The 13662-nt window shown below is 41.1% G+C and overlaps 1 protein-coding gene across 1 annotated transcript in view; it reads right to left on the bottom strand.

The window, feature by feature from the left end:
• The window catches only part of YTHDC2 (YTH domain containing 2), an 88775-nt gene extending 77951 nt beyond the window's left edge, over positions 1-10824 (bottom strand). Inside the window, exons 1-2 of the mRNA XM_021084629.1 lie at positions 10660-10824; positions 8345-8382 (exon numbers count right to left, since the gene is read on the bottom strand). Of these exons, the coding sequence (XP_020940288.1) occupies positions 8345-8382; positions 10660-10685 (64 nt within the window). The 5' untranslated portion in view covers positions 10686-10824. The remainder of the gene's footprint in view (positions 1-8344; positions 8383-10659) is intronic.

Raw genomic sequence — 13662 nt, 5'->3', positions numbered from 1 at the left:
GGCATGAAACTAGAAATCAACCACAGGAAAGAAATGAGAAAAAACTAACTACACAAAGACCAAACAACATGCTACTAAAAAACCAATGGATCAATAAGAAATCAAAAAGAAAATTAAAAAATACCTGGATAAAAATGATAATGAAGACACAACCATTCAAAACTATGGGATGCCGCAAAGGAAGTGCTTAGAGGGAAATTCATAGTGATACAGGCCTTCCTCAAAAAAGAAGAAAAATCTCAAATTGACAACTTAACCCACCACCTAAATGAACTAGAAAAAAAAGAACAAACAAAACCTAAAGTCAGCAGAAGGAAGGAAATCATAAAGATCAGAGAGGAAATCAATAAAACAGAGATTTGAAAAACAATAGAAAAAATCAATAAAACCAAGAGCTGGTTCTTTGAAAATGTAAACAAAATTGGCAAACTTTTGGCCAGGTTTGGGAGTGGGATGGACTGGGAATCTGGGGTTAATAGATGCAAACTATTGCCTTTGGAATGGATAAGCAATGAGATCCTGTTGTATAGCACTGGGAACTATATCTAGTCATTTGCGATAGAGCATGATGGAGGATAATGTGAGAAAAACAATGTATATGTGTGACTGGGTCACTGCTGTACAGTAGAAATTGGCAGAACACTGTAAATCAACCATAATGGACAAAATAAAAATCATTTAATTAAAAAAACGAGGAAAGGGATAGATTTTCCTTACAGAAGTATTCTAAGTGGTATTGGGAAAACAGGACATCCACAAACAAAAGAGGGGAAATGAACCCCTATCTTACACCAAACCCAAAAATAAACTCAAAATGGGATTAAAGATTTGAACATAAGACCTAAAACCATAAAAGTCCTAGAATGAAACATATAGATAAGCTCTTTGACATTGACTTTTGCAATGATATTTTGGATTAGGAAAAAAAGCAAAAACAAACAAGTGGGTCAACATCAATCTAAAAACTTTCTACTCTGCAAACGAAACAATCAACAAAATAAAAAGGCAACCTATGGAATGAAAGTGTTTGCAAACCTCATATCTCATGAAGGGCTCATATTCAAGATGTATAAGGAACTCACACAACTCAATAGCAAAACAACAAATAACCCAAGTAAAAGTGGACAAAAGACCTGAATAAATATTTCTTCTTATGTACGAAGACATACAAATGACCAACAGATACATGAGTGGTGGGAATGTAAATGGATACAGCCACTATGGAAAAGAGAATGGAGGTTTCTCAAGAAATTAAAAATAGAACTATGATATGGTCCAGCAATCCTGCTTCTGGGTATCTATAAAAAGAAAACGAAACCATTACCCAGAAAAGATATCTGTACTGCCATGTTCATTGTAGCATCATTCACAACAGTGTCTGTCAATGGATGAACAGATTACAAAAATGTGATGCATTTATGCAATTGAATATTATTCACCCTTCAAAATGGAACTTATATCATTTGCAACATGGATAAAACTGGAGGACATTATGCTAAGTGAAATAAGCCAGACAGAAAAAGACAAACACTGCATGTGGAATTATTACCACTTATATGTGGAATTTTTTTTCAAAGAAAGACTAAAAAAGGTCAAACTCAGTAAAACAGAGAATAGAAACGTGGTTGCCAGAGACTGGGAGGTGGGATAAATGGGGAGATGTGGGGGAGAAAGAAGTCATATACTAACGTGTCACTGACTGACTTAAAAGGATCCTGAACTCTGCTCACCTAGAGGAGAATAAAACAACTCCAGATGGTCTGGGAGGTCCTAGAAGAGCCTGTTTTCACAGATGGAGCCCCAGAGAGGCAGCCCAGGAAACAGTGGAGATGCAAAGCGTCCAGACAGGTGGGCCTCAGTGTGATGTAGAGCAGCAGAAGATTCCTGGTGCCCAAAAATGGTCCAGCATTGGCAAAGATATACACCAGCCCTGAAGGTTTTGTGCAGCTGGGAACAAGTAATGAATGACCCTGAAGTGACGCATGTTGTTCGATGACCAATGCTCAGAAACTCTTCCCACATTTCCTCATGCCCTTTAGGTACTCCAGAGTTTAGAAGAAGCTTAAGGGTGGATTGGGGGCCACTGAATTAACTGAGATTAAGTTAATTACAGAGAAATTAAGTCCTACATATCTGAATCTGTGGAATGAAATCTGTCCCCACTACCTGAGTTTCCAATAAAAGTAAAATTTCTTCCAGATGTATCATCTATTATTTATAAAATTATATATACATCAAAATGCATATTTTACTTACACTCTGTCTGAACACCTGCCCATCTACATAAAATAATTGGCTTAAAAGATATATTAATAAGTTGGCCACAAGGTGGTACTAGAAAGCTGTCTTTTGCTGTAGGCCCTCCTTGAATGTCATTGACTTTAAACTGTGAACTACTGTAATAACAGCAATGATCAGAGTAAAGGTTGAGATGGCAAGGACTGGGTTCCTTTAAGGAGGTGATTATGTTTAAAAAATAAAAAATAAATAAAATCTGATTCTCTCTAAAAGATGCTATCAACTGTTTTGTATTCGTCCTCTTTTTCTTACCCACTATTATATCATCATAGACTATCCCAATTGTTATCTGAAACATCATATATACACATTCAGCACTCAGAGAAAAATTTAAATACACATGGTATCCTAGATGCAGAAGTTTTTTTTTTTTTTTTTTTTTTTTTTTTTTTTTTTTTTTTTTTTTTTTTTTTTATATTTATTATCATGTAGCACTGCCCCCCCCCCCCCCCCCCCCCCCCCCCCCCCCCCCCCCCCCTCATTCCTAGCACTGCCCAGAAGTTAAATTTTAAATGAGTATTTTTACAGGATTTGCCTCACAAACATCTGGGACATCTTTAAACTATCTCCCAAATACTAAAGCTCAACCCCCAAATGTGAACACAGTAGGCTAGCAAATGCACTGTGTAACTCATGCAGCACCTGCTATCTCACACTAAGGATAACTAAGGAGAGAGAAAGGCCACCTTGAAACTGAGCAGGACCTCCCCCCGCCCCTACCTCATGTCCTCTGCTTGCTTTGGTCTATAGAAAAACTCCTGTCAAAGAATAAAGTTTAATGGGAGAAGTGAGAAGATACAGGAGCAAAGGAAAACAGTCAAATGAGACCAAATAGTTTAGCCATTAAGCAAAATCAAGGGCTTTTAGCACCTTCTGAAGGGCTCTAAATAATATTCTGAGCCATATCCTGTGAGCTGTCTTGTAGATACTGAAACCCCCACCAGGTGGAAGAAGTTAACTACATGATGACCAGACTGTGGCCATGTCATAAACTGCCACAATTCCAAGAACTGGCCTCAAGGAAATGGGAACACGCCACCTTGAACTGAAGATTAACAATCGAGATGACACTGGTCAGACCACCGAGTGACCGATTCCAAGACGACTGTCAGAGCTGACCATGATGTTTCTGCATATACCCGCCTCTCTGTGTCTATAAAAGCTTGGCCCACAGACTGTCAATGGGGGAGTCAGCCCTTTGAACAGAAGTCTACCCTCCTGCCCAGTTGCTGGCATCCAAAATAAAGCAAACTTTCCTTTCCACCAAACTTGCCTCTTTATTGGCTTTAGAGTGGTAAGTAGACCCTAACAACCTCTTCCAGGCCATCTTGCTAGTTGTTGTTGTTTGGTTTATGTTTTTTGGGTTTTTTTTGTTTGTTGGTTTTGTTTTTTGTCTTTTTAGGGCCGCACCTATGGCATATAGAGGTTCCCAGGTTAAGGGTCAAATCAGAGCTGTAGCCACTGGCCTACACCACAGCCACAGCAACTCAAGATCTGAGCACATCTGTGACCTACACCACAGCTCAAGGCAACGCCAGATCCTTTTTTTTTTTTTTTTTTTGTCTTTTGTCTTTTTAGGCTGTGGCACATGGAGGTTCCCAGGCTAGGGGTCTAATCAGAACTCTTACGGCCGGCCTACACTAGAGAGACAGCAATGCCAGATCCAAGCCACATCTAGGACCTATACCACAGCTCACAGCAACACCGGGTCCTTAACCCACTGACCGAGGCCAGGAATCGAACCCACAACCTTATGGTTCCTAGTCAGATTTGTTTCCTATGCATCACAATGGTAACCCTGCAATGCTAGATCCTTAACCCACTAGGTGAGGCCAGGAATCAAACCTGTGTCCTCACAGGTGCTAGTCAGATTAGTTATCACTAAGCCACAATGGGAACCACTGTTCTTGTTTTTAATAGATAAAATTTTGAAGAGATGCATAGCATAAGGGGAAAAAAGATATATGGAGGAGTTCCTCCTACGGTGCAGTGGGTTAAGGATCCAGTGTTGCTGCAGCTCTGGTGTAGTTCACAGCTCAGGCTCAGATTCGATCCTTGCCCCCGGGGAACTTCCATATGCCATGGGTGTAGCCTAAAAAGAAAAAAGAGAGAGAGAGAGATTGAAAAACTCACAGGGAAGAATTTTATAAGCAAAGGGGTGGTATCAAAGACAAAAATGCCATGTCATAATCCCAAAGACTCCTCACTGGGAACACGGTAATGCAAGTTGAAAGAGGCAAGGAAAAAAGCAGTGACCTGCAGTAAACCGTATGAGTCTAGTCTGTGGTTGGTAGCAGAGGAAATTTACTGGGAAGGAGACCACTATACGGTTTGAAAGACATGAGTGATAAAATATGTTGGCTGTTATATGTCCTTATAGAATTGTAAGGAAATGATGCTATTAGGAGGCCAGTCTAAAGAGGCTGTGAAATCAAGTGAAGGATTTAACCATGATTATAGAAAAATCAGATGAGAATCTATGAGAGGATGCAGTAAGGTAGAGAAAACGAATGCCCCTAGGTTCCTCCCTCAGGAGACTGTTCAGAAGAACTTGGATATTAAGAAGGAGGGACTGTCAGAGTTCCCATTGTGGTGGAGCAGAAACTCATCCAATCAGTATCCATGAGGATGCAGGTTTGATCCCTTGGCTCACTCAGTGGGTTGGGGATTTGGCATTGCTGTGAGCTGTGTTATAGGTCACAGATGCAGCTCGATCCTGTGATGCTGTAGCTGTGGTGTAGGCTGGCAGCTGCAGCTCCATTTGACCCCTAGCCAGGGAACTTCCATATGCTGCAGGTGTGGCCTGAAAAGCAAATAAATAAATAAATAATAAATAATAATTAATAATAAAAGAGGGAGAGGCTGTCTATTCATGGAACCCTCACCTGGAAACCCCCTCCCGGGACCTTCTAAGGAGAAGAAAGCATAAGAAACCTACTGAAAAAAAGATTTATCACTGAATATTTAATATTTCCATTTTATTAAAGATTCTAGTTTTTAAAAGCTTAGGCCAGATTTACCCTTGTGTGTAGTTAAAGAAGAATTAGATACATTTTTCTCCAGTTTGATAACATATTCATAAACCACAAAATAATGATTTACATTCTCCATGGCACTTACTACTTTGTAAATATAATACTTTGTCTCTCACTGATATTTCCTTTTTTAAAAAAAATCTTCACCAGCAAAATCCTGGTAATCACTGAATCTGTGTAATGAGGATAAGAGTTCTCTCCATTCCATTTTCCTTACTTTGGAACATGTGTGGAAAATGCTGATAATTTTGTAAAAAATATTTAAAAGCCTTTTCACCTCAGACAGGTATCAAGTCAATAAACCTGCTTCACATGAGGGACAGTTTAAGAGAGAAATTTCCTTTAAGAAATGTAACCACCTTTTTTGAATAGATCATCTGAAAGTGGTCAATTACAGCAAGAGCACCAGTCTGGTAACCTCTGGTTGAGGAATAATGTTAAGAATAATCCTTGGAGTTCACGTCGTGGCGCAGTGGTTAACAAATCCGACTAGGAACCATGAGGTTGCGGGTTCGGTCCCTGCCCTTGCTCAGTGGGTTAACGATCCGGCGTTGCCGTGAGCTGTGGTGTAGGTTGCAGACGCGGCTCGATCCCGCGTTGCTGTGGCTCTGGTGTAGGCCAGTGGCTACAGCTCCGATTCGACCTTAGCCTGGGAACCTCCATATGCCGTAGGAGCAGCCCAAGAAATGGCAAAAAGACAAAAAAAAAAAAAAAAAAAAAAGAATAATCCTTGCCAGATGTTTTGAGGACATTTCCTTCATGCTTACCTTGGCAAATTGGCTCATGGCTAACACTGGAAGGGAAGGGGGGCTGCATGATTAAAAGATGATTTATTAGTCAGCTCAGGCTGCCAAGACAATATACCACAGACTGAGGCTTTGGCTAGAAATTTCTTTTCTCACAGTGTTGGAAGCTGGAAAGCCTGGAATCAATATCCAGCAGGATCCAGTTTTAGTGAGAGCTCTCTTCCTGGCTTTCAGACAGCCACCTTCTGGCTGTGTGCTCACATGGCCTTTCCTTGGTGTATGTGAGGAGAGAGATAGCAAACCCCTTCAGTCTCCTCTTACGAGGGCACTAATTCCAACATTAGGGCCCCATCCAACTTCGCCTCCTCAAACCCTCACTAACTCCCAAAGGCCCCCTCCCCAAATAACATAGCATTAGGGGCTAGAGGCTCAACATGTGAATCTGGGGGGACACAAACATTCAGTCCATAATAGAGATGGAAGGAATTTCAGAGTCATATGCTAAAATTATTTTGATTCCAACTGATTCACATCTGCACACACTATTGTCTAACCTCGACCCCTCTATATTCCCTTTCCTGTATCGATGAGTCCATCGCTCAGAGTAGTGGAGCTCAAGAAGTACAGAGGATATAAGTGATATCATATGGTATTTGTCTTTCTCTTTCTGACTTACTTCACTTAGTATGAGAGTCTCTAGTTCCATCCATGTTGCTGCAAATGGCATTATTTCATTCTTTTTTATGGCTGAGTAGTATTCCATTGTGTATATATAATCCATTCATCTGCCAATGGACATTTAGGTTGTTTCCATGTCTTAGCTATTGTGAATAGCGCTGTGATGCACATGCAGGTGCATGTTTCTTTTTCAAGGAAAGTTTTGTCTGGAAATCAGAAAAAAAAAATGTATACATGTATGTGTGACTGGGTCACCTGCCTGTACAGTAGAAAATTGACGGAACACTGTAAATCAGCTATAATGGAAAAAATAAAAATCATTATAAAAACTGAAGAAAAGGAAGTACAGTGCATACACTTTGATGTTTGGAATTTTCTTCAGCCCCTTCCTCTCCTCCTGCCCACAAGACCTATCTAACAGATTTCTTCCATAAAGTTTTAAATCAGTGCTAAGCCTGAGTAGTCTTCTGGGGAATTTCCATTTTAATAAAGGAGTCTTAAAGAGGACCCTCTAAAATGTAAAGAAACAAATTTCTTCTAGTGTAATTTAGGAACTGCTACAGCTAGTGAAGATATTAGGTACTTGGGACTCTATCTCATTATGTCCTAAATCACCACTTAGAAGTAATTATTACTCTCTCTGTTTGTGAGACCCTTACCTGAGACTATCACAGTACGGTAAATCAACTATATATATACTTCAATTTTTAAAAAAGAAAGAATTAGGTAATGCATGAGAGAGGAAAATGCTGCCTTATTGATAGGTCGCCAATGTAATGAGTGACTGAGACTTTAACTATGGCAAATGAATCATAGAATTTTAGAAATAAAAGGGACCTTTAGAATTCAGCTGAATCATTTTACAGATAAGGAAATGAAAGTATAGCTTAGCTGGATGGACTGTCCAATACTTGAAGATTCAAGACTAGAATGCCTTTCTAGCACATCATGTCAGGGCACCAGTTCTGTCTTCTGTCATTAGACATCAAGACCAGCCTCTGACTGCACACTCTCACTCTGAAACTGTTAAGGAGGAGGCAGATGAAGGTGACCATTTCCTCACTAGCAAGCCTTTATTTATTTATTTTTATTTTTTATTTTTACTTTTTGCTTTTCTTTTAGGGCCGCACCCATGGCATATGGAATTTCCCAGGCTAGGGGTCGAATAGAAGCTACAGCTGCCAGCCTGCACCACAGCCATAGCAACACCAGATTCACGCTGTGTCTGTGATCTATACCACAGCTCACAGCAACACCAGATCCTTAACCCACTGAGTGAGGTGAGGGATCGTACCCGCATTCTCAGGCATCCGAGTCGGGTTTGATAACCACTGAGCCATGAAGGGAACTCCCCAGCAAGACTTTATATTCTTAGCCCTGAGCAAGAAACTCTGCGGGTTCCATGCTTAAAGATTAGATTGTGGCTTCCTATGAGAGGAAACCAAATGTGTTGAATTGCCAGCTGTTGCCCCCTACCTCTTCTAGTCATAATTCACAACATCGGGCACTTTCTAGATGGGTACAGGTCTTACTGCCTCCTTAGTTATCAATACACTACTGAAACAACAAGCAAAAGTCTCTTCTTACCTTCACAGTTTCCTCGAAAGGTTGGACATTGAAGAGATCTGTGGAGTCAATGGAGAAATGCTGGATTTAATCATTTTCAGACACAAATCTACTGTCTCTCTTAGATCTCTTCTGATTACCCATATGACCATGGTCAGTATGTCTCTCCTGGAGATCTTGGAAGACTTGGCTGCTGGGAGCAGTTAAGAATGTGGAAGCAGGAGTTCCGGTCGTGGAACAGCAGAAACGAATCCAACTAGGAACCATGAGGTTGTGGATTCGACATTATTTAGATTCAAGTCTCTGGGGAAGAAGTCTGGCTTTTTTTTCTAACACAAAATCCCTTGCCTTGCTCAGTGGATTAAGGATCTGGCATTGTGTGAGCTGTGGTATAGGTCGCAGACACAGCTCGGATCTGGAATTGCTGTGGTTCTGGTATAGACCAGTGGCTACAGCACTGATTCCACCCCTAGCCTGGGAATCTCCATATGCCACAGGTGCAGCCCTAAAAAAGACAAAAGAAAAAAGAAAAAAAGAATGTGGATGCAGTGTAGCCCATTTATTGCTTCCACGTTGATTTGAGATAAAGATAATATCACCACTTGGATGGATTAATACAAGGAAAACTGTTCAAGGCATTTGAGATATAGTGCAAATTTTCTAACACAAAATAAATATAATAGTATAATGAATCCCGTGTACGCATCACCCATTAATCAATAATCATCCATTCTCGACCCATCTTTACCTCCTTATACTTCCCACTCTAACTCAATTATCTTCTTTTTTTTTCTTCTGATTTTCAGGGCCACATCTGAGGCATGTGGAAGTTCCCAAGCTAGGGGTCGAACCAGAGCTGCAGCTGTTGGCCTACACCACAGCCACAGCAATGCCAGATCCAAGCCATATTTGCAAGCTACACCACAGCTCACTACAACACCAGATCCTTAACCCACTGATTGAGTGAGACCAGGGATCGAACCTGCATCCTCATGGATACTAGTAAGGTTTGTTACCACTGAGCCACAATGGGAGCTCCTCAATTATTTAAAAAACAGGGGCGGGGGGCAGAAATTTATTTCTCATAGATCTGGTGGCTGGAAATTCAAGATCAAGGCATCAGCATTGTCTCCTTCGCTAGTGAGAGTCCCCTCCCCAGTTCAGAGCTGGAGGCTTCTCACTGTATCCTTACATAGTGGGAGGGGCCTTTTTTTTTTTTTTTAAGTAAAATGTATATATACTGAAATGCACAATTAGCTGTATAACTTGGAAATGGATACACCCATGTAACACACACCCTTATTATCTCCTTTTGGTCATATTTAAAATACTTAAATTGGTAGGTTAAGAAATAGTTTTATAGGTTTTTAGCTTTCCTCATTTTCAGATCATGAAGCATTGCTGTGGATGTTCTCATTTGGGAAATCCTTTCCTTCAGCCTCCCCTCTTCCCATTTCAGCACTGCAAGATCAACCCTTCCTCCCCCACTTTTGCTTCAAATACTGCCTCTGCACATGGACTCTAGATTTCTGTCTAGCAACCTAGGTTTGAGGATCCAAATGAGATTTTCTGTAATTTTTTCATTGGCATCACCCATCTCAGATAAAAAGGCTACTCCAACCCCCTCCCAGAATCCAGCAGTTTGCTTATTCTTGACTGCTTTGCCCCAGAGATGAGAGAAATAGGGATGTCAGGCCTGTTAATTTCACCCAGGCACCACCTGGAACCGAGAAGGGGCACAGGAGACAAAGAAATAAAATGCATTCTCTCCCAATCACCCCAGGTATGGTGAACAGAAGGTGAATGAAATGGGAAGAATTAAGAGATCAAAAGAAAGGAAAGACAAGTAAGGCTTCTGGGTTAAGAATGTCAGGATAATTGTTCTTGCTGTGTCTTCCCAAGGTTGTGTGTTTCAAGAAGCTATGCAACCAGATATACACTCTTTTTGTATGGTATTCCAGAAAAAAAGTACGTGCACCAATGAAAAAGTTTTCTGAAACAATACATAAGATTTCCACACTAAATATATTTAGATATTTTCTATTTTATTAGCCCATTTAAAAAAAAAAAAAAAACCTGGTCACCATCCACTAAAATAATTTTGCTTTTTATGGGTTACAATCTGAAGTTTGGAAACCACTGCCCTAGGGACTTTGTCTAAGATGTTGGGTTGGAGCTCTTTTCTTTAGGGTTCTTTGGTTCATTTTTTCCTTCACTGGGGGCCAGTGTGATCCCTCACAAAGTAGAGTTGCTCATCTTAAATCCAGGATACTTAGGCCGCTTACAAGAAATGATAATCAGTTCGTGATTATTTCAAGTCAACCAGCATTGGGTACCTGCCAGATGGAATGCTCCTCTTCATAGCCTGCCGGACCCTCTGTGGCTGGGGTGGACGTAGCTGGAGAGTCAGTCATTATCTGAGGTCATGAGAGGGTCATGATGACACACAGCCATCCACACACTCAGCCTGCTGCAAGATTTCCTCTTGTGTTTCCCATACCCTTTAGTTGAAGGAAGAAGCGCAAGCTTCTTACATATAAGAGGAGTTGTGCGTACAAAAAAAAAAAAAAAGCCAGACTTCTTCCCCAGAGACTTGAATCTAAATAATGTACAGCTAACTTCCTATATCTGAACCCAGAAATTTAAAAAAACAGATAATACTTTAAAGGAGAAGTTCTCTTGATCACTATTCAACAATAAAGATCCTGGAAATATGCTGAAGCATAGCCTGATCCAGTTTTCTAATAAAAAATAATAACAGTGAATCTTCAATGGGCTTTTCCTGGTGCTCCATATAATGTGCTTTACATGAATTATATTCTGGAACTTCACAAAATCCCTAGGAAATAAGTACTACTATGACCCTCGTTTTAAAGACGAGGAAAGCAAAACTCAGAACAGTTAAGCAATTTACACAAGATCACCCAGGAAATAGCATACATAGAATCAGACTACCTGATTCTCTGTGGACACAGAGATGTGTCACCCAATCCCTCTTCAAGAGTATCATCAGTGGCAGCTGTTAGCTGTCAAATTATTCAGGGGTTGACTCAGTCTCCAAGAAATACCTTGAAGAAGGTCACAACTTTCCCATAGAGCAGTCTACACCCAGTGACCAACTGAGGTGGAGACTGAAGGTCCAGCCATGAAAGGGCAACACATGAAAACTCTAAAAGATTTTTTTAACTCCAGAGCTTCCTATCAGGTCAAATAACACCATCAGGTCCACACCAAGCTGTACTTCTCCCTCTACCTAATCTTGCTTCCTTTCTCTTTTTTCCATCCTTTCAAGGACACTCTTTACTAGATATCCTACACACCAAATTCTACCTCCATGTATCTTCTCTGAGAACCAAAACTGGAGCAAAGAAAAATCTTCTCAATGGGCAGAGTTTCAAGTGGTCACTTTGTATACAGAGAAACAGCTCACATTAGAATAGATACAATTCATAGATGGTGGCATGACAGCAGGAAGACTGGAAAGACAGGAAGACAAAGAGGACAAGGTAGAGACATAAGAAAAGACAACTGTGAATGGGTAAAAAATGTGAAGACCTTTCTATCACATTTTAAGGTCCACCAAAGAGCATTAACCACAGAAGAGGTACTAAGCAACTAAGTAAGCAAAATGACTAAGTCAGATGACACCAGCACAATGGGCATACAGATGAAATTGCCATGGTGATAGAAATGGAGGCTATGCCTGGACCCAGCAGCATGGTTACCCAACCAACAAAGGCTGACATTACTGCTCCTGCTGCCAAATGTCTTGCGTACAATTAGCAGAGACTAATGCTGGGGCTCCAATATGGCAACATTCCTAGAATGAACTGACTATCTGATCCTAAGTTGACTATGTTGGACCACCTTTAGTCTGAAAGGGCCAGTGATTCATGCTCATGCTAGACATATATTTTTGGTATGGGCTTTCCTTTCCCACCTTCAAGGATTCAGCCAGTATCACCATTCAAGGGCTTACAGAATGTTCACTCTATGGACCTAGAATCCCACATGATGTTATGTCAAGTCAGTTAACACACATTACCTGAAGCACAGGAGGGGGCTTGTGACCATGGGATCCACTGTTCATATTACATACTGTCCCACCAAGAAGCTTTTGGGAAGAGAAGTAGAACAGCCTCCAGAAAGCACAGCTAAAGTGCCAGCTTGAGGCTGATACTTTATGAGGATGGTGTCCATCTTCCAGGACACAGGCTATACCTTGACTAACAAAGTGTTCATATAGGGCTGCATTAGGAAGACTATATAGGTCTAGAAGCCAAGAAGTGGAAGTAGAAGTGACCACACATACCTTGACTTCCCATGGCCCTTTTGGGAAATAGGTGCTTCCTGTTTGCAAAGCTTTTGTCTTTAGAGGGTTAGTTAGAAATGAACTTCTCTTCTTTTCCTTCTTCTTTTTCTCCTCCCTCTCCTCCTCCTCCTTATTCTCCTTCTTATTTTAGTTTTTACAGCCACACCTGTGACATATGGAAGTTCCTAGGCAAGGAGTCAAATTGGAGCAGCAGCTGAGGCCTATGCCACAGCCATGGCAACACTGGATCCAAGCCACAACTGAGACCTATGCTGCAGCTTGCAGTAGTGCTATATTCTTAACCCACTGAGCAAGGTCAGTGATCAAACCCACATCTTCATGGAGACTATGTTGGGTTCCTAACCCATTGAGCCACAATGGGACCTCCAAGGTTAAAAATGTTGGTTTTGGAGTGCCTGTTGTGGTGCAGTGGAAACGAATCTGACTAGGAACCATGAGGTTGCGGGTTCAATCCCTGGCCTTGCTAGTTAGTGTGTTAAGGACCTGGCATTGCCGTGAGCTGTGGTGTAGGTCGCAGACATGGCTCAGATCTGGTGTTGCTGTGGCTATGGTGTAGGCCGGCAGGTGTAGCTCCTATTAGACTCCTCTCCTGGGAAACTCCATATGCTATGGGTATGGCCCTAAAAAGCAAAAAAAAAAAAAAAAAAAAAAATCTTGGAAGTCTTCCACCAAGGGATGTAGATATCAGTAGACAAAAAGAAAAGTCACCATCTTGGCTAAGGTAATTTACCCCATTGGTTAGGAAGAAGCAGGGCTACATTATACAATAGGGACAAAGAGGAATATGTTGAGTGATAATTCAGGCACCACTTCATACCCTCTTGTTCAGTTATAACGGTAAATGAACAAGGACACAGTCAGAGATGAGGATCTGGGCTGTATAACTAGGTAAGCCACCAAGGCCAGCTCTCTGAGAGTGAGGGGACTCTATACATACTGATGGGGAAGGGAGACAATAAGATCAGTTAGGCCCCACAAGCCCAGCACCAGTCATTGGAACTGTACT

Source organism: Sus scrofa, chromosome 2 (genome assembly GCF_000003025.6).
Source record: "Sus scrofa isolate TJ Tabasco breed Duroc chromosome 2, Sscrofa11.1, whole genome shotgun sequence".
Lineage (NCBI taxonomy): Eukaryota > Metazoa > Chordata > Mammalia > Artiodactyla > Suidae > Sus > Sus scrofa.
Note: the sequence above shows the minus strand (reverse complement) of the source record. Positions and strands in the feature narration are given on the sequence as shown.